The 19,548-nt window shown below is 50.7% G+C and overlaps 1 protein-coding gene across 2 annotated transcripts in view; it reads right to left on the bottom strand.

The window, feature by feature from the left end:
* Positions 1–19,548, bottom strand: part of DOC2A (double C2 domain alpha) — a 1,262,769-nt gene that overhangs the window by 937,396 nt on the left and 305,825 nt on the right. For both annotated transcript variants that reach the window (XM_086932077.1, XM_086932078.1), the window contains exon 3: positions 18,526–18,605. In XM_086932077.1, the coding sequence (XP_086788203.1) occupies positions 18,526–18,605 (80 nt within the window). The remainder of the gene's footprint in view (positions 1–18,525; positions 18,606–19,548) is intronic.

Below are 19,548 nucleotides of genomic sequence, written 5' to 3'. Positions count from 1 at the left end.
GGTATTGATGTGTAGGATGGATTCAATGGATGAGATATTGCCACTTTTGCACCCACGGTCCCCACAGGGAGACAAACACAGGAGCTAGCTCCGCCATTAGAGAGGCCTAGGAGACCAGGAGTTCTTCTAAGGATGGCTTTCTCGCCATTAACAAATGTTGGTTACCCCGGATGTTGTGCCGTTGGAAGGGCAGAGTAGCTCCCCTCCAGTGATAGTGCCTGTGGCAAACAACAACATTGTGGAGAATGGCAATAGTTGCATGGCGACTGAGATGACGTCAGCGGGGAGCGCAAGGCAGCCAAATTTGATCACAAACTTAGGCAGTGTGTTGCCATGGTTATCAGAAGTGGGGATGTTATCTCCACCTCTTATGGGGGGGGGGTGCATTGGCGAGGGTAGCTAAAAGCGACAATGTTGAAAGGGCCGGGAGGCTGGTGGCCTATCTGGACAAGGCAGGCGGGCATTATAGGTAGGGTTAGCAAGCTGGAGTGCCTAGCACACCTGCAGCAGCGGCTAGGGAGTCCGCAGTGGTCACTAAGGTGGCACAGGATCCAGGAGTTGCCGTACTCTCCACACACGCGGTGTGGCTCTTGCCTTGCAGGTGGCAATGGGGGTGAAAAGAATCAAAACCCAAATGTAGCTTTAGGCCCTAATCATTCTGTTCATCATTCTGTTTTACCTGCTTCTCACCCAGAAAATGCAAAGCATTATTATTGTGTGAAGATGGACATTTTGTATGAGGCTGTTTATGGTTTAAATCTTGTATTGATTTTTAGAACAAATAGCAAAGGTGAAAACACGACCTTCGGGTCCCAAAGTCAACGTAATACAGACATCAAGTGTCACAGTTAGCTTTTTTACATCAGTAAATGCATGGAGCGGGTCTGTTAGAGCAAATAGTCAAAAGTGCAACATGGGGCAATGCATTAAAAAAAAGAAAAGGGGTGACACCCAGCAATCCCACCATCCACCCCCACCCGTCCACCATGCCAAATACATCAACAACAGAAATGGGGAATTGTGAGGCACATTGAGGTTCATCTTGGTCTATGTGGCTTGCACGAAGAGCTCGCTTGTGGTATTTGTATCAGCCAGGCGCAGTAAACGTAGGTATTTAGGGCAGGTCAGCTCCCTAAATTCTGTGATAAGCAACGTAAGAAAGGTGCGCCATGGCTCAGGGAACTCAGACCCCCTACCCCATAGAGTAAGAGTCAATTTCTCCATCCCCAGCCCCATCCAGAGTCTCTGTAGCCATCCAGAGTGCGGTGGAGGTTGAGGAGATCGCCAGTGTGCAAGTATGTTCTGACTGGCTGCCCCAAGGGCGATGGCGATCTAGCGCCCCCTTCGAGACTTGGCTGGGTACATTAATGGGTTGGGTAGACCTAAGAGAATGTAGGCTGGGAAGCGCGGTAATTGTGTGTCCAAGTGAGAGTCTATCTCATCTGTGATTTGGGACCAGTATGATTGGATGCGGTCACAGCTCCACAAGAGATGTTCCAGTGTACCTACCGCCCCACAGCCCCTCCAGCACAATACACTCAGGCGGGGGTCAAAATGATGGAGACGTTCCGGCGTTTAGTACCAGTAGGTGACCACCTTTGTCAGTGTCTCGGTGAGGCCTGTGTGGTAAGCTGAATGCCGGGCCCTGTAATAAATGCTTTCCCATTCCTTGTGAGTAAGCGTGCGGCCCAAATCCCTCTCCCATCGTGCCCGCCCTGCATTATACGTGTGTATGGTGGTGAGCAATAAGTGCTTCTAGAGGTCTGAAATTAATTTTTTGTCAGTAGTGCGGGTAACGAACCATTTTTCGTACGCGGTCAATAGTCGCTGGGTGCCAGGCCTAACTTGTGGCTGGAGAGCCCAGTGTCTGAGCTGCAAGTAGGACAGTCTCTCCGTCTCTGGAATACCGTAATCTGTCCGGATTCGCGGAAATGGGATAATACCTTCAAGGTCAAAGAGATGACCCAGCACTTTACAGGGAGTGGTGTGCCTGCGTGCGAAGGCCTTGGCAACCGTGCCCGGATGGAACTCTGGATTGTTAAATAGCGGTGTGAGTGGAGAGGAGAACGTCGTAAGCTCATGAGTGGTGGCAGTGCGATCCCAAGCTTCCATTGTGGTGCTCGTTATGTTATGTTATGTTATGTTATTGGGGTTGCTTATATAGCGCACGGCTACTCCAGGGAGTGTCCCGGCGCTTTCTGACCCCAAACTGAGAAAGAAAATGGAAAAAAAACACAAACATAACAAGTTACTGCTTGTAAAGCCAGGTTTTCAGGGCCTTTCTAAAGGCAAGCAGATTAGAAGTACGGCGCAGATCCACAGGCAAGGAGTTCCATAGTTTTGGGGCAAGATGAGTAAAGGAACGACCACCTATCCTGACCCTTCTAATGGGAGGAACCATTGCCAGGCCAAGACATTCAGATCGGAGAGATCTGGTGGGTTTATAGAAAAGAAGCCGTTTCTGAATGTACGAGGCCCCAACCAAATGGAGTGCCTTGTGGGCTAAAGTGAGAGCCTTGAAAGTAATCCGCTTCTTAACTGGGAGCCAATGAAGGGAAGAAAGCAGCTCTGAGGCCCGAGCTTGTCGAGGTAGGCCAAAGATCGCCCTTGCTGCGGAGTTTTGAACTACCTGAAGTTGGTGCAGGAGGTAGTCTGGTAAACCCAGGTAGAGGACATTTGAGTAATCAATCCTGGAGCAGATCAAAGCCTGTACCGTTAGCTTCCTGTGGACTAAAGGGAGCAGAGGAAGAAATTTTCGCAGCATTTTTAACAGACCAAAACAGGTGTTGGAGAGACCTGTGATCTGTGTTTTCAGCGAAAGGGTGTTGTCGATTTTGATCCCCAAGTTTTTTGCAACCACAGAGGAGGAGGAAGGGGGTGACATACACACCGGCCACCATTCCTGCCACGGTGGATCCGCTTGACAGCCGAAGAAAAGCACCTCGGATTTGTCAGGGTTGCATTTGAGGCTGCTTCGCTGAAACCAGTCGAAGACAGCCCCCAGGCAACCACGGATGCTCTCCCCGTCAAACTCCGTACCCTTCTTGCAGGTGAAGAGAAGCTGGGTGTCGTCAGCGTATGATATGATCTGGGCACCCATGGACTCCGCAAGTACCGCCAGTGGAGTCATGAAGATGTTAAAAAGGGTCGGGCTAAGCACCGACCCTTGTGGGACTCCAACATCCATAGGCGGCACCTCTGCGGAGTACGGCGGGGCCCAGACCACTTGTCGACGACCCGCTAGGTAAGATCTCAACCAGCTCAACACCGTTCCACGGAGACCAATCTCGTGAAGTCTTCTCAAGAGGGCCTCATGCGGGACGGTGTCGAAGGCCGCCGACAGATCCAACATCACCAGCATAGCTCTTCCCCCTGCGTCGAGAACTTCCTTAATGGCTTCGTTTACTTCCAAAAGAGCGGTCTCAGTGCTCAGATTGGAGCGGAAGCCAGATTGGGTAGAGTGGAGTAACCCCTGGTCTTCCAAGAAGGAAGAAAGCACAGAGTGGACGTGCTTCTCGATGATCTTAGCCAGACTGGGCAGGAGAGATATGGGCCTATAGTTCGCGTGTATCTCTGGATCAAGGCCTGTTTTTTTTAGAAGGGGAACAACCATTGCCTTCTTCCATGCAGGCGGAACCATGCCACTGGACAGGGATGAATTCAAGACAGGGTAGATCAGGGAATTGAGAATCTTAGCATTCCTAGCTAGAAAACTCGCCAGACAGGGGTCAAGCGGAGAGCCTGATTTAATTCTGAGTAGGAGATCCAAAGAAGTAGATTCCGATAAAGGTGGGAACTCCGATAGAGTGGGGCACGTATCAGATGGAAAAGACAACAAATTTGAGTCAATCATAGGTACATTGGGGACAGCTGGAGGAAAGGATTCTTGTATGAGTTTGATTTTCATATTAAAAAAGATGGCCAGCTCCTTTACCCAAGATTCAGAGAACTTATGCTGGACTGAACTCGATTTAGGAGAAACAAACTCTTTGACAATGGAAAAAATTTCTTTACACGAGTTTGACGCAGCTTCAATTCGATTGGCGAAATAATTCTTTTTGGCCTCTAAGATAGCCGCATGATAAGATTTAATAGATGCTTTGTAAGCGGACTTAGCTTCCTGATCGTACTGTTTCCGCCAGAGTCTTTCGGCTAACTTACAGTTTCGCCTAGCAAGAGTCAGTGATTTGGAGAACCAAGGAGCCGAGCTACGCTTAGTGGATGAGCGAGGCGTAGAAAGAGGAGCAAGATCATCAAGCCTATCCGTAAGCCATTTCTGAAAAGTTTCAAGGTCTCTTTCGAGATGGCCGGACAGGATACAAGGATGTTCCTGATACGCTTGAACAAGGCTCTCCTGAGTAATTTTATGAAAGGGTCTACTGGGGTGCCTCAGTTGGTGAAAGTTATTACAAGAGATTTTACTTCTGCCTTGAATTAGAAAGCTGATCAGGGAGTGGTCAGACCACAAAACAGGAGTGGGACGGGACATAATGAGGGGAATAGTGGAGAACACTTGGTCAAGGGTGTGACCCTTATCATGAGTTGCACTAGAGATGTAGGGAGTTAGACCAAGGGGAGCAGTGATGTCCGTGATTTTAATAGCTTCACTGTCCGATTCGACATCCATGTGAATGTTAAAATCCCCAAGCATTATGCAGTGTTCCACCTTCAGGCATAGAGTGGAAATAGCTGATTGAAGCTCCTCGAAGAAGGCACCACGCAGACCAGGAGGTCTATAAACTAGGAGCCCTGAGAATGATTGGTGTGGGGAAAGTGTAATAGAGAAGGCGAGGGATTCGCAGCCAGAGATCGGTGAGGAAGGAATGATTGCACAAGCAAAAGATCTTTGAACTGCAAGAGCCACACCCCCACCTTTACCCAGTGCCCTATCCTTTCTATAGACTATATAGTCGGGAGGAATGGCTGCCGCAATATCAGGGTTAGAAGACTCATTGAGCCAGGTTTCTGTAAGCATTAGACAGAGTGGTTTCTCAACGGTCAATAGCTCAAAAATGTCCAGAGCGTGTCTATGCAACGAGCGGGTATTTAACAGTAAACACTTAAAATTATTTACGGGGAGTAAGTGGGGTCCCTCAGAAACCCGGTAGATGTTAGGGTACCAACCACAACCAGGACAGCGACATTTACCTTTGTAACGACCTGGAAAGACAGGCCGACAGGACGGAAAAATCAGGTTATAGGATAATAAATCCGTTGCAGAGTAGGTAAACCTATGGCCAGAGTCTGCCGCCACGCCGGTCGCAGCCGTGACGCGGACGGGCGCAGACGGGCAGGACTCTGGCACGACTCCGGCACAGATCCGGCACTTCCGCTGCTCGCGTCCGCTGCGCGGAGACATCCCTGCCCGTTTTTATGACGCTGCCAATCGCGTCACGATCAACTACCCGACCCAAGATGGCCGCCAAAACCGGTGCTCTGCTCTCGGCGTCAATACTCGGCCGAGAGCAGGACCGGAGCAAGAGGGGAGGGGGTGGAAGGGATCTGAAGCGCTACTGAGCGCAGGAGGACACAGCACAACAAATATTGCTCATATGTTGCCACAGAGAAAAATACACAATTCGATTTTTTTAAAACAGCTAAAAAAGCTAAAAATACAGTGGAAAGGCAAGAGACCTCCCGGCTTCCGCCTCAGGAGGGGGAAAAGTGCGTTTGCTGTCAGAAATCACCAGCACTCACCCTAGCGTCCCTTTTATGACGCTGCCAATCGCGTCACGATCAACTACCCGACCCAAGATGGCCGCCAAAACCGGTGCTCTGCTCTCGGCGTCAATACTCGGCCGAGAGCAGGACCGGAGCAAGAGGGGAGGGGGTGGAAGGGATCTGAAGCGCTACTGAGCGCAGGAGGACACAGCACAACAAATATTGCTCATATGTTGCCACAGAGAAAAATACACAATTCGATTTTTTTAAAACAGCTAAAAAAGCTAAAAATACAGTGGAAAGGCAAGAGACCTCCCGGCTTCCGCCTCAGGAGGGGGAAAAGTGCGTTTGCTGTCGTGATGTAAGAAGCATATAGGTTAGGTGGCCTATGTGCTTTAGGGAGGAACGGGATACCCTGCAGAGGCACCCCGTCTACTGCTTGGTCCTGGAACAGCCAGTGCTTCTCGGATTCAAGACGACTCCATTCTACTAAGCAGTGAAGCTGTGAGGCATAAACATATAGCTGCAAGGCCGGGACGCCCACACCACCCCGTTCCGGCGGTAGAATTGCTATGGTGTGCTTGAATCTGGGTTTGCGACCCTGCCATATGAAGCGCGCTAAATCTGATTGGGTTTGCTGGATCCAGCCTGCTGGTGGACGCAGGGGGAGTGTCTGGAAGAGATATAGGATCTGGGGGAGTACGGTCATTTTAGTAGCCGCTAACCGGCTGAGCCAAAACAGTGTGTGATGTTTCCATTGGTCAAGTTCTTTACGAATATAAGTACGGAGCCTCTCATAGTTGGCAGTGACAGTAGTAGGGATGGAAGTACCCAGCTGCACTCCTAAGTAAGGTATGGTTGATGTGGACCACTGTATTGGATGTTCCTCCCGGATGTGGGCTAGTGTTTGCGGCATGAGGGAGATGTCAAGGGCGGTCGATTTTTCCATATTAATCTTAAACCCTGACGCCTGCGCGAAGCAATGGAGTTCAATAAAGAGAGCCCTCAGCGCTTGAATTGGGTTAGAAAGTGAAAGGAGGATATCATCTGCATATAGGCTGATGGTATGAGTATCCCCGCCGAATTTGATCCCAGATATGAGGGGGTGTTGCCTAATTTGCCATGCCAGTGGCTCCATGTAGAGTGCAAAGAGGAGGGGGGAAAGAGGACACCCCTGCCTCGTACCTCTGCCTATGGAGAATCGGTACGACGTCTGGCCGTTAACTCGAATCGTTGCATTCGGGGAGAAATACCAGTTTAATATGCATGTGCATAATTTGTCCCCAAAGCCGAATTTCATCAGGACTTGCTCTAGATAAGGCCAGTGCACCCTCTCAAAGGCCTTTTCGGCATCTATGGCCAGTAGCATAAATTTCCCCGAGGTGCGAGAGGACTTTTCAATGAGGTTTAGTGTTATCGCTAGTCTGTCTTTGTGGTATAAACCCCGCTTGGTCTGGTTCCACTAGCTGGAACATGTAGAGCACTAGGCGGGTCGCCAAAATGCTTGTGTAGAGTTTTATATCGATGTTTAGGAGGGAAATATGTCTGTAGGTGCTGCAGAGTGTCTTGTCTTTTCCAGGCTTTGGGATGACTACTATAGACGCCTTCGGCATTTCCCCAGGGATAGCTCCAGTTTGAGCAAAGGAGTTAAAGAGGTCTCATAGTAGAGTGGCAATTTGACCACAAAAAGTTTTATAAAAAGTTGCTGAGTAGCCATCCGGCCCCGGAGATATCCCGAGCCAAAGGCGGGAGATTGCTGCAACAACTTCCTCTGTTCCGAATTCCCTGTCCAGGTAGTCCGCCTGCGCTGGTGAGAGCGCAGGTATCTGTGCGGCCTCTAGGTAGTATAGGCTGTGGGAAGCATCAAGAGAGTTGCTTGTATATAAGTCTGCGTAAAAGTCCCTAAAAGCTTCGACTATGGCTGTGTCCTCTGACGTGAGCACGCCCCCTGGATCCCGAATGGCCTGTACCCCATGGCGCTGCCGCCCCTCACGTAACTTATGTGCCAGGAGGCGGCCACATCTGTTACCCCCGGTGTAATAGGAGTGGTGAAGATGTAGGGCCGAATATTCGTCCTTGTCCTGGTCCAGAGCTGCAAGTTGTTTGCTTTCCACGCATAATTGGTGCCAGGCCCTGGTGCATCTGTTCTAACTCCGCCACCCTCTTGGTCAGTTCGGCCCGCTTCCGACATCGCTCCGCATTGTCGGCCGGAGATATAGCGATGAATTTCCCGTAACACCACCTTAAGGGCAGACCATTGTGTCGCCAGCAACGTGTCTGGATTAACATTCAGGGCCAGGAAATTCGCAATGGCCGTCATCATCTGAGTGACCGTGGATGTCCGGTGTAGCAGGGCATCGCGCAGGCGACAATGTCTCACTGGTTGTCGAGCGTGCAGTAATTGGAATGTGGCTAAGACTGGGGAGTGATCGGAGAGGGAAGGAGTGAGAATCTCAGTGTCTTTTGCAAGGGCCTGTAGTGGGGTGGAGCTGAGGCAATAGTCTAATCTAGCATACGTTTTGTTTGCCCCCGAGTAGTACGTGTAAGCGCGACTATGAGGATGAAAGTGGCGCCACATGTCCGTAAGACCAAGCTCTTGAGGGCAATCCAAGTCAGTCTGGGAAAGGGCCCTAACCTGTGTTGTGCGCTGGCAAGAACTGTCAGTGACATTGTCGAATACCATATTTAAGTCTCACCCCAATAGCAATCGTCGTTCTGAGGTAGCTGTCGCCTCCGTGAGTGCTGTGTGGAAAAATTTCCCTTGTCCTTCGTTGGGAGCGTAAACTGAACCCACAATGAAGGAGGTCCCTGCCACCAGAAAGTAATAAGTGAGTAACCGGCCCTTGATCTCGGCTTCCTTCTGGAGGACCTTACCCTGAAAGGAGCGGGAGACTAGGATAGCGACCCCAGCCTTCTTAGTGGAGGTAGAGGAGAATAGCTGCGTGGGGAATGCACAGGACTTCATTCTATGGTGATCCTTGGTAAGGAGGAGGGTCTCTTGCAGTAGGCAGATATCAGCGGCCGACTGCTCTAGATAGTGGAGGACTGCCCTACGTTTAATCGGGTTGTTGAGGCCACATAAATTGAGTGTGAGTACTCTAAGTGGTTTCTGAGCCATGTGTCATGCGGAAGGGTAACTGGCCGGGCCAAGCCCCAGAGGGCCTCCTCAACTGTCTACAACTGGAGGAGGAGAGGTGAGCAATGCTGGCAATGGGCTCTGGCACCCGGAAGGAGGGGGAAGGTGGACGGGGGAACAACACCCAAAAAAACGCCCAAAGCAACCCACACTGTGAAAAAACCCACCCCTCTCTAACCCAGAAACAGTTTAAACAAGATCAGTCCCAGAAATAGGTCCGTCGTCCCGGGATGACTGGTGTGGGGTATACAACGGTTACCACGCATATTTTACAACGCGGTACCGTTACCACGCTACTTTTAGCACGCAGGTCGTTACAACGAAATGCGCTGGGGGGCGCTCCAGGATAGTAAATATTTTAATTTACTATCCAACTCCTTTCCCTAGAGTCCACGGGGACTGGAGTTGGAATAGTAAATTAAATAATTTACTATCCAGCGCCCCTCCACGCAAGTCGTTGTAACGACTTGCGTGGTAAAAGTAGCGTGGTAACGGTACGCGTTGTAAAAGTACGCGTGGTACCGTCATACATCCCTGGTGTGGCAACCAGTTGGGGTCCATAATGTGGTCAACAAGGAGGAAGAGCCGCCCCCGCCGCCCACCCACAACCAGCAAAGATGCAGTAAGAGGGTTCAGGGAGAAAGAAGAAAAACAAGGGGGACAGATGCCAAGGCTGTCACTGGTCATTCGAGCTCTCTCCAGCGAGGGCCTACATAGCTGCTGCCAGAGCATCCTGTTGACTTCGGGCGATCTCCGAAGCAGGCGGTTTCCAAGGGCGCCTTCTCCTACCTTGTCGTTGCCAGCCCGATGGAGAGATTTTCGGCTCCGCCCTCGAGCCATTGGCGTCGCCCTCCTCGCTTGGTTGTGTCAGGCCCAGCAGACGGCAGGCGTGGTGGAATTTGCCTTTGTATCGGAAGATGAGGCGGAATGGATGCCCCCAGGAGTACGAGACCCCCTAATGCCATAGATGGTTGGTTACAAGGCGGAACTGCCGACGTCGCTGCAGCGTGATCATTGATAGGCCCTGATATAGCCCCGGGGAATGACCCTCGAATGAGATAGGATGGAGAGTCCTTGCCTTGGATAGAATAGATTCCTTGGTTTTGAAGTCTTGCACGCACATCAGAATGTCCGCCGGCGGCGCATTAGGTCCACGGGGCGGCCCCATTCTATCTGCCCTATCCAAGACGACGTCGACCTCATGGGAGCTACCAAGTATGTGCCGAAACAGGCTGGTGGTGAAGGCAAACAGGTCCCGAGTATCGTCGGTGGTCTTCACCCCCCGGATCTGGATGTTATGCCTGCGGGATCGGTTTTCCATATCCTCCAGTCCTCCAGGTGCATTTGCATGTCTATGTGCTGGTCTTGCAACCTGAGGACTTCTTGTTAAAGTGTTGTCAAGTCCATGACCGTAGAATCGCTCTTCTCCTTGAGTGTGGCCACTCGCTCTCCAACGCTGTTGACCTCTCGACGGATTTCTTTAAGTTCCGTGGCGAATTCGGCCTTTACCGACTAGATGTCTTCCCACAGAGTGAGGAACAGCAACTCCAGGAAAGTCTTCATGATAGGTTCGTCCCCAGAAGGCGTTTGGTTCTTTCGAGTTTCAGCTGTCAGCGCTGTGGAAGCCATGTCAAGGGTGGACTGCGGTCGGCCAAAGATATCCTTCAGGGGTTTCACCTTGGCGTTCCTGGTTTTGGACATGCTCTCCTGCCCCCCAAAATGCCTGTTGAGGCAGGGTCAAAAGGGCAGCGGAAAAAAAATGCATCATCAGCGTGCAGTAGGGGGCCACTACTGTCCAGGAGGGCGTTGAGTGATTGCGGATAGAGTGGGGCCCCGTTGGGGTACAGCAGGACCGGTGTCCTGGCTCCGATGAGGGGGTAACCTTCGCCACTGGAAACAGCTGTTGTGTGTGTGCCGCGCCGATCTGCAACTACCAGATGTGCAGGGAGTAAGGGCAGCCATCTCTAAGACAGTAGGTTACCGTCTGGGGCCGCCCACTCCGGCCAGACAGTGACTCCCTTTCCCAGGACAAGCAAGATTTGCGCCATGCAGTCCACCACCGCCGTCTGCACCGTGCTCTTCCAATAGAATCTCACCAGTGAACCGTCAAATGGCTGGCTTTAATCTTGAGGCTCCCCGCTCCAAGGTCAGCCGGGGTGGCTTACTTGTGCGAGAACTCCACACCGAAGAGGCAACTGTGAAATCACCCCGCCCTATCCTGCTAAAGTTCAGGGGCTGGCATGGGGTTTGGTTCTGCCCAGGTCCCTGGCGTGTGTCTCCTAGCGGCGGCAGAGTCCCCGGTCTCACAAGGCCGGCAGAACGCTCAGCCCAGCACCTCTATAGGCCGCTGAGGCCACCAACAGCACCGCTTCCTTCGTAGGCGCGGGGTTCACTGCATGTCCAGACAGGACCCCAGTGCCGCCCCCAGGGACCACCGCAATTACCGCCTCCTCGGAGGGCCCCAGAAGCAGGTCAAGTCACAACGAAGGCCCCCCCTGTGACCCACCAGGCACTAGGCCGCGGACTCAGGGGAAGGGGTCCAGCAGTCTTGAGGGAGTGCGTGTCGCAGGTCCAAGTGGCAAAGCCTCCTTCCAGCCTGTGCGTACTCCTCTCCTCTGTGTGTGTCTCTGTAGTGGCTGGCAGGCCCACGTCTATGTAGGCTCTCGGTCCCCATGCAATCTTCCTAGGCAGGCAGAAGGAGAGCGGTGTGTGGGGGGGATCTCGACTGACCGCAGACCGGTGTAGCGCTACCTTCAGGTCCGCCCCCCTAGTGCAGCGGCCTCACCGGCATCTTCGCCGCATCGGGCGCAATGGCGCCAGAATCGCTACCCACTGTGGGTCGGGGATCTGTGCGGCCCAGTCCAGTAGCAGCAAGGACCGGGCCGCAAGCAGCACTTGACCCACACCCACCGGTGAGCTCAGCCAGACCTCCTCCACTGCCCCACGTGGCAGGTGGACTGATCCCAGTCAGGCACCCGGTGTAGTGATGTTGGGGGTAACGCAAGCCTCACAGTGGAGTAGGCCGCAGGCGCACCAGAAGGGCCATCGCTAATGACCGCCTCAGCGTTGGACAGGACGCCAGGCAGCGGTGGCGCAGTGGCATTCTCGGGCTCCCCTCTCAGCCCCACTGCCTCGTCTGCAGCTCCGCCGCCTCTGGTGCAGGTGCGTCTCCGCCCACCCTAGGCCGAGGATCTGCGCGGCCCCGACCTGTGGCAGGGAAAGCCGGGCCGCCCGCAGCACTCAACCCAAGCCTAGCGGCCTGCTCCGTTGGATCTCCGATGCCGCCTTGCAGGGCAGTCCGGGGGTCCCAGGTCTCCTGCCTCCGCTCTCATGACCCTGGAGGTAGTGTAAGCCCCGGATCCAGCGGCGCCCCTGTGGCAGTAGGGGGCCTGCCGCCGGCAGCCGTCTCAGAGCCCAGCGGAGCACCAATCAGCAGGCAAGCCTCAAGGCGACCGAAAGGGAAGGCGCTGGCCCCGGTGGTTCATATGGCAGGTCACCGCGTTGTTGAGGCCTCCCCTACTCAGGGACACCGGAGCCGCCTCCCGGTCGACTCGCAGGCGTGGTCGTATCTGCTCCCTCCGGATGAAACTCGGGCTCCAGGCAGCACCGGGGCAGCCCCCCCGTGGACACAGCCGAAACGCGGACAGTTGTACTCCTCCAAAGGGCCATGCTGTGCTGGTTCGGGAGGCGGCAGGAAGGAGCCAGAAAGAACACGTCCTATCCCGCCGCCATCTTGGCCATGCCCCCGTATGAGGCTGTTTAAATGTATGGGTAAAGTGCATGTATAAAGTGCACATTTATCTGGTAATAATCTACAGCCTGCTTTGAAAAAGGGTCTAAATGCGGTCTGACTTTTTAGTGTTTTTCCTCCTATTGTGTGTTTCTTTGAACTTTCGTGACTTGAATATTTTGCAGGAAATTCATAGCAGCAGCGGATGTTCCAAACTTAGATTTGTATATGTAGCGTGAATGCTGGAGCCACGAAAATAGGAAAGCTGCCTTTTGAGGAAATGTGTGCACAATAGGTGGGACAGGAGAGAAAAGCAGGGTGCTTTTTCTATTGTTAATATTGCATTGAAGTTCTGGCTGTTTGCCAAAAATAGTATTATAAGAAGGGACTTGCAGGGTTTGTAATTTGAGACTGACTTATGCTCCTGGCTGTATTATTCTGTGCATATGCAATAAACCTGTTTGATCAGATGTCGTGATAAATGATTTTAGCTACTTAAAGGATTTTTCCCGACAGGGGCCCCACCCCTTACCAAGAGTTCTATGCCAACAGGTACAGTTACAATACTAACAAGCATTGTTTTGAGGGATGTGCATTCGGAGCACGGTAAGATTGGCAGACATGTGCCGACTGAGGTGAAAGAGAAGATTTGAAAATAAAATTATGTTGAAATATTCGAACTACTTTCTGATATGACTGAGTGGGAGGAGAATAAATGGTGTAAGGAATGCTCAGATTCTAGGGATTGTGGGCATTGACCATACAGGAAGAAGGTGGAAGAAATACTGTTGAACCAGGCAACCATGGGCTAAAGATTTCCAACACTGGGAGCACAACTAGCGCGTGATATTAGAATAGAATAGTGTGTGCGCATGATGAGCTCGGGGGACTACATGGAGGGATTAAGATAAGAAATTCAGGAGGATAAAGACCCCTAGACCCACGCTGGCACGGATCAGACAGACTTGAACACTTGGCTGTGCTTCATGAAGGATCAGAAATTTGAGGCTGTCCCAGGTCAGCCCTTTTGGGTGGCTTTGGGGGCAACTACCCACATAGGGGGGGGGATCAAGAGAGGGGTCATGCTGAAACTTTAATAAGAGGCTGGGTTCTAGAGCCCCAGGGAAGTGCAAAGTCAAGCAATTTTGCTCCTTCTGTGGCGTCCCCTCACACCCACAGTCCATGTGTTTAAAAGAAATCAAAGGATAGGGTCCCCAAAAAGCATGAATGAGCCTCCCTTATTGGCTAAGGCCCTCTACCCGGTTAATTGGCAGGCAATGGTGACATGCTTGACTGTGTAAAACAAGACAGCTGTGGTACAGTCATTGTATGAGGGTTTTAGGAATGGTTTCAGAATCCCGACAGAGGGCTGTCTAGGTGTGACATTTTGCAAAGAACGGCAGTATCTGCGGGCTAATCCTGGCTTTGCAAATAATAAGATCCTGAAAGAAAGAAATCTGGGGAGGGTAGCAGGTCCATTAGAATCCATCCCGCTGGTGAATTTCATGTGGTCCCCTTTAGGAGTGACCCCGGAGAAAGATCTAGTGGAGTATAGCTTGATCCATAATCTATCAGCACCTAGAGGTCAGTCCGCCAATTAGGCCATTGATAGGGCATTGTGCTATGTCAAATATGCCTCTTTATATCACGAGATTAGGATGCCCCAAGAGCTGGGACCTTGGGCATTGCTACCCAAGGCAGATACAGAATCAGCATTTAGGCTGCTACCTGGTGAGTTCCATTTATTGGGTTTCCAATTTGAAGGCACTTTCTACTTTGACAAATGTATGTCCATAGGCTGTTCCGTCCCCTGAACTTACTTCGAGAGGTTTTGCACTTTTCTGGAGTCCGTTTTCTGGCAGAATACAGGGCACTAGCGAGTATTACATTATTTGGGTGATTTATTTTTTTCTGGGTCCCCCAGACACAGCGGGCTGTGGGGAGGCCCTCAACGTATTTCAGGAGCTAATGGGAGTGTTTGGGGTGCCTTTAGCGCAGGAGAAAACATCTGGCCCAGTTACAACAATCAAATTCCTCGTAATAGAACTGGATACCAAGCAGGCATGTCCAGGCTTCCACCAGAAGACGATCAGAGCATTTATGAGGGTATTGAAGGTATGTCTGGAGGCCAAGAAAGTGACCTTACATCAATTGCAGGTTTAGTGGGACAGTTGATTTTCGCTTTGCGTATCATACCCATGGACCACCCATTTTCCAGGTCTATTGCTCAGACCATGTCTGGTCTGAAATTGAAACACCATCACACCAGGTTTTGGAGCGAACTGCGACAAGACATGAGAATTTGCAATGCAATTTTGAGAGATTTATACAGTTTGGTCATATGGCCAAGCCCTGCCAAGACCAACAGGGAGTTAGGTCTGTTTACGAACTCCACAGACCGCATAGGTTTTGGCTCCATTTTGGGCACCTCTTGGTGTGCCCAACATTGGCTAACAGACTTGATTGATCCGGGGCTGGTGGCAAACAGGTTTCTTGGCGCTCTTCCCCATCCTGTTTACTCTCAGAATCTGCCCTGATCAGTTTTGCAATCAGTCCTTGATAATCGGGTTGGACAACATGACCGTAGTAGAGTGCATTATCCAGCAAGCGGCGAAAAGTAAGATGAACTTAAGATTATTGAAAGAAATCATACTGCTATGTTTGAAGCTCAACGTCAGTTTGAAATCCAAAGTGCCTGGCACACTGGACAATTGAGCAGATGCTCCGTCCTATTTTTAGATGCAGGCTTTCAGGTCTCACCACCCAGTAGCAGCAGAGTCTCCTTCACCGTTCCCAGACCAACTCTGGCAGCTTGGTGTCCCAGCCTTCCAGACCTCATGGTTGTAAGATTTGGGCCCAGGACGAGGCAGGCCTATGAGGTGGCATTCTGCATACACCGCGGGTTTCATGGACATGTAGGGTTGGGGAAACTGTTTTTACAGGAGTCTATTATTCCGTTCCTAAGATCCTTGAGAGGGGAAGGGAAGCCAGTGTTGTACACTAGGTGTCACAACGCAGCTATTTCCGTCTTTTCAAAGATGCTAGGCCACGCCAATGGGTCCAAGGTTTTCCTAGTACAAAGGGTGCTGAAAAGCTGGGAGAGACTGAAGGGGGCCAAGCAGGATACTAGGCACCCCACAGACACACTAAAACTGGGGAAGATCATGGCCATCCTAGAGAAGGTGTGCAGATCACCAGCGGAGATATGAATTTTCAGAGCAGCTTTCTCCCTGGCATTCTATTGGGCATTGAGGGTAGGGGAACTAGTGGCAAAAAGCAAGAAGGGCAAAATGGGAGGTCTGCAGTTGGGAGATATTGGATGGCCAAATAGTTTCTTGGCAGTGGCCATCACTTGCTCAAGGGCCAACCAAATAGGTAGAGGGGGACATATTCTGCTACACAGGGTGCCAGGAAATGAGTGTTGTACATTGGAAAACTTGGAGTTTTTTATGCTCACTGGTCACAAGGGGCTGGGAGCACCCTGTTTATTCATGAGGATGGGACACCACTCATGAAGTTCCACTTTGCCAAGGTCCTCAGAAAGGGCCTGGTGTCAGCAGAGTTAGTTTACATTAGAATCGGTGCACCCACCATGGTGGCAGGCATAGGGCTGTGGGGGGCAATTGGTCCAAAGGATAGGCAGATGGAAATCTGATTTCTAAAAGTGATATTTGAGATTGAACATGTTGTGATGATGTGACGTTAATCTTTGCTATTCCTTTGCGGTATGCTCCTGTCAAAGCAGGTGGAAGGCATGATAAAGTGATGCGGCTGCTTGATACTTCGTTGTCTTCTGTCAACACAGGAGCAAGTGGTATAAAAGAAGTGCTTGTGTTTGGTCATTTCTATGTGAGCCATGCAAAGGTCTGGTATGCAACGCAATGTGCGCAAAATTGCCAGATTTCAGCTAGCCTTCTGTGGGCAAGGACGCCTGCACCTCGATGACTTGAGATCTGCATTGGACAGAGTACTATCACAAAGGCTTTCGCCCCGGAGGTGGTGATCGTGCATTTGGGAGGCAACGATTTGACTGATCTAGGACGCAAGGACTTATTTGAATTGATTGTCTCTGAAGTTGCTTGGCTCTCAAGGAGGTTTCCTAGAGCCATAATAACATGATCAAATACTGTCACGAGAATGAACTGGAGAGGTGGTAAGTCATTTATGGTCCTCAATGAGTCAGCAAAACGCTTAAACATGAAGGGGGTTACGTTTTTGAACACAGCCAGTTTATAGCTTAATCCTCGTGATTGCATCAAGTGTGAGCACTTTTTCTTACCAGATGCTCTACACTTGTCCATGGAAGGTAATACAATGTTTTTGAACTTTTTCTGGCATGGCTGGGCTCATGCACCCAGAACGAGCGAGGGTGGGAAGATAGTGGATGAACTATGCTGGCCTCTGGAGGGCCAGGTCATGATTGGTGGGGAACCTCTGGGTCCCATGCGGAATTCTTTTGTAGCAAAACAGTGGCTAGAACATCAGAGTCACTGGACCCGGAAAGGGGTGCTAGCAGCAAGCCGAAAGGTGGTTGCAGTGGAGCGGGGGCTGGGACGGTTGCTGACATGCGGTCCTTACCTGTCAACCACCTGCACAGGCACAGTTGGCGCAAACTAGCACAGGTCCTCTGGGCTGGTGGATGAAGAAGTTGGGTGCAGGGGGTGCCCAAGGTAGGTATCTTAGGGGCAGTCGGGCTCCATGCACAAGAACTACCGGTGCGAAGAGGGAAGGTGGGGACCTCCCATAAGGAGGGACCCAGACTCTGGACGGGAGTGTAAGAGGAAGGGTCACCTAGCCAGTTATGATCTCATTCAGGAACTGTTTGTGTTGTTATTTGTACTGGAACTAACTAGTTATTGTTAGGTGTCTCCCATGTATAAGAGCCTCTGTTAAGGTTAGGTGTTCACTTGTAAGGAATATGTAAACTATGTTGTTACAGTGAAAAAATATGTTATTATGTTGCGTGTGTGCAAATAAAAATGCAGCCTGAGATCTAAGATCTCAATTCAAAAAAACAGACTCAGGCTTGATCATTGACGGGCGGGGGCCAGGCGTGTAGGGCGGAGTGATGGGCAATTGGTCAACCCCGGCCATATGATATGACAGCAGGTCTGTGAGTTTTCCAACCTCTGTTTTTTAAAAGATACCCATGCACTGTAAGAAAGTCAGATACATATGTATATATGAGTAATTACACTAACAACAAGTTACATAGCTCTTACCAATTTTCTATATTAGAACCCAGAGGAAACCTTTTTTTTAGCAAGTTTTAAATGAAAGATTTAGAAAAAACAGGTAACACTGCTCCAAGTCCAAAACAGTATGCCTTTGTCTTTAGTGCCAGTTTTTAACTACTGTAGTCTGCAAAGACAATAATTTGTGACATGCAGGTATAACAAGAATCTCTGCAGCAAAAGCACTTTCACGCAAAGCTGTCTACATAAAATACACATCTGTGACGCGAATACATAGTCCTTTCCAGCAGGCACATTATCACTGTGTTTTTTCACGATTAGTCAAACCTATGATTAATCCGCACACATATTTCGCAAGCCAGTGTATTAATGAGCAGAGACATTTCACTGTTATTATACCCTGAAAACTGCAGGGTACACAAAGATCTCTGCAGCTTGTGCCGTGACACGTTCGATATTTTAAAAATTAGTCTGTTTGTGGCCAATAAAGTAAGCCAGAAGAGATTTACTATCATATCTGTCCCTGTCGGCAATTTCTTTGAGGCAGAGATGTTACAAAATAAACGTTTAAATTGTCAATTAGACTCTGCTCCTCATGGCTTCGGCCTGTGATTCATCCTTCTACTGCTACCACCCCATGGCCCCCAATTTATGGTATCCCAGGGTAAATGTTTCCATTTTCAGTAGTCAAAAGCAGAGTACCCTGGTAGCCCTTCACCTTGGAGTTGCGAGGCAGCATTAAAGGCGTGCCGTTGTACTGTTGCGGAAGCAGGGATGGTTGGAGGGGGCGGGGCGCCGGTTACCTTAGCTCGCAGCACGTTGCATTGCAGGGTGCACTTCTCCTGGTCGTACAGCAAGTCATACTCCAAGGTGCCGAGCGCTGCTGGAATACAAAATTGGAAAAAAGGATCAGAGATGGCCATCCCCGGAGAGAGAGAGAGAGCTAAAAACACAGCCGACGTGACAGAAGTTAGAGCACGTCGGTTAGCATGGCGAGCGCATTCGATATTAATCTGGGCAGGCGGGGGCACCACACAAGGGGAGTGTGTGTGTGTTTGGGGGTCGGGCAGGCTGCAGTCAGGTCCTATACACACTTCAGCTCCTACCTCATTTACATGCGGGTGTATGTGTGTGCATGTAACGTCTGTGTGCATATGTAAATATGTGTTTGTATCAGTGTCTCAGTATTGATGGCTCCGTGTCTACGCAGGGGGGTGTAGCTTTATTGGTGCTGCAGGTGCAGTGGCGCCGGGTCTCAGTGATAGGCATGTGCCCAGCCTCCCTTGCACCAGTTGAGGTCATTGTAGAGGCACGGATGTTTTTTAAACACAGACCCTGCTTGCAGCCTGACTCTTCGTGTTCTCTTTGTGGAGGGTGTTGTGGGCTTCGTGGCTTGCAGAGGATACGGGGAATGATGAGTGAGAGTGGAAGCAGGGAAGAACCGACAGAGGAAGAGATGGGGGGAATAAACAAACAGGAGAGAGAGAGATGGGGGCAGGGAGGAGAGCGAGAAATACACGTAGAATGAGGAACTTGGAACCCTGTAAGCAGAGGTCATTCCTGCCACAGATGAAGCAACGCTGGAATCCAGGGGCGTGAGGGGCTGACTGTACCTCAAATGTGTCTAGTTCAATACCAATCCAAAAGGGCATGAGGGCCATTTTCCTGGCTTGCATTGGGCCTCTGACTCTCAGACTATACCACTGTATCCACCTGTTTATGTGTGTATCTGCGTATACAATGTGGCTGTCCCTCATTCTAACTTCACTTCAAACTCTCTAACCATTATCCTTGCTCACTGAGACAACAACGAGGGTATTGTCAAA

Source organism: Lissotriton vulgaris, chromosome 7 (assembly GCF_964263255.1).
Source record: "Lissotriton vulgaris chromosome 7, aLisVul1.2, whole genome shotgun sequence".
NCBI classification, from domain to species: domain Eukaryota; kingdom Metazoa; phylum Chordata; class Amphibia; order Caudata; family Salamandridae; genus Lissotriton; species Lissotriton vulgaris.
The sequence above is the reverse complement of the archived record's forward strand: the minus strand, read 5'-3'. Positions and strand labels throughout refer to the sequence as shown.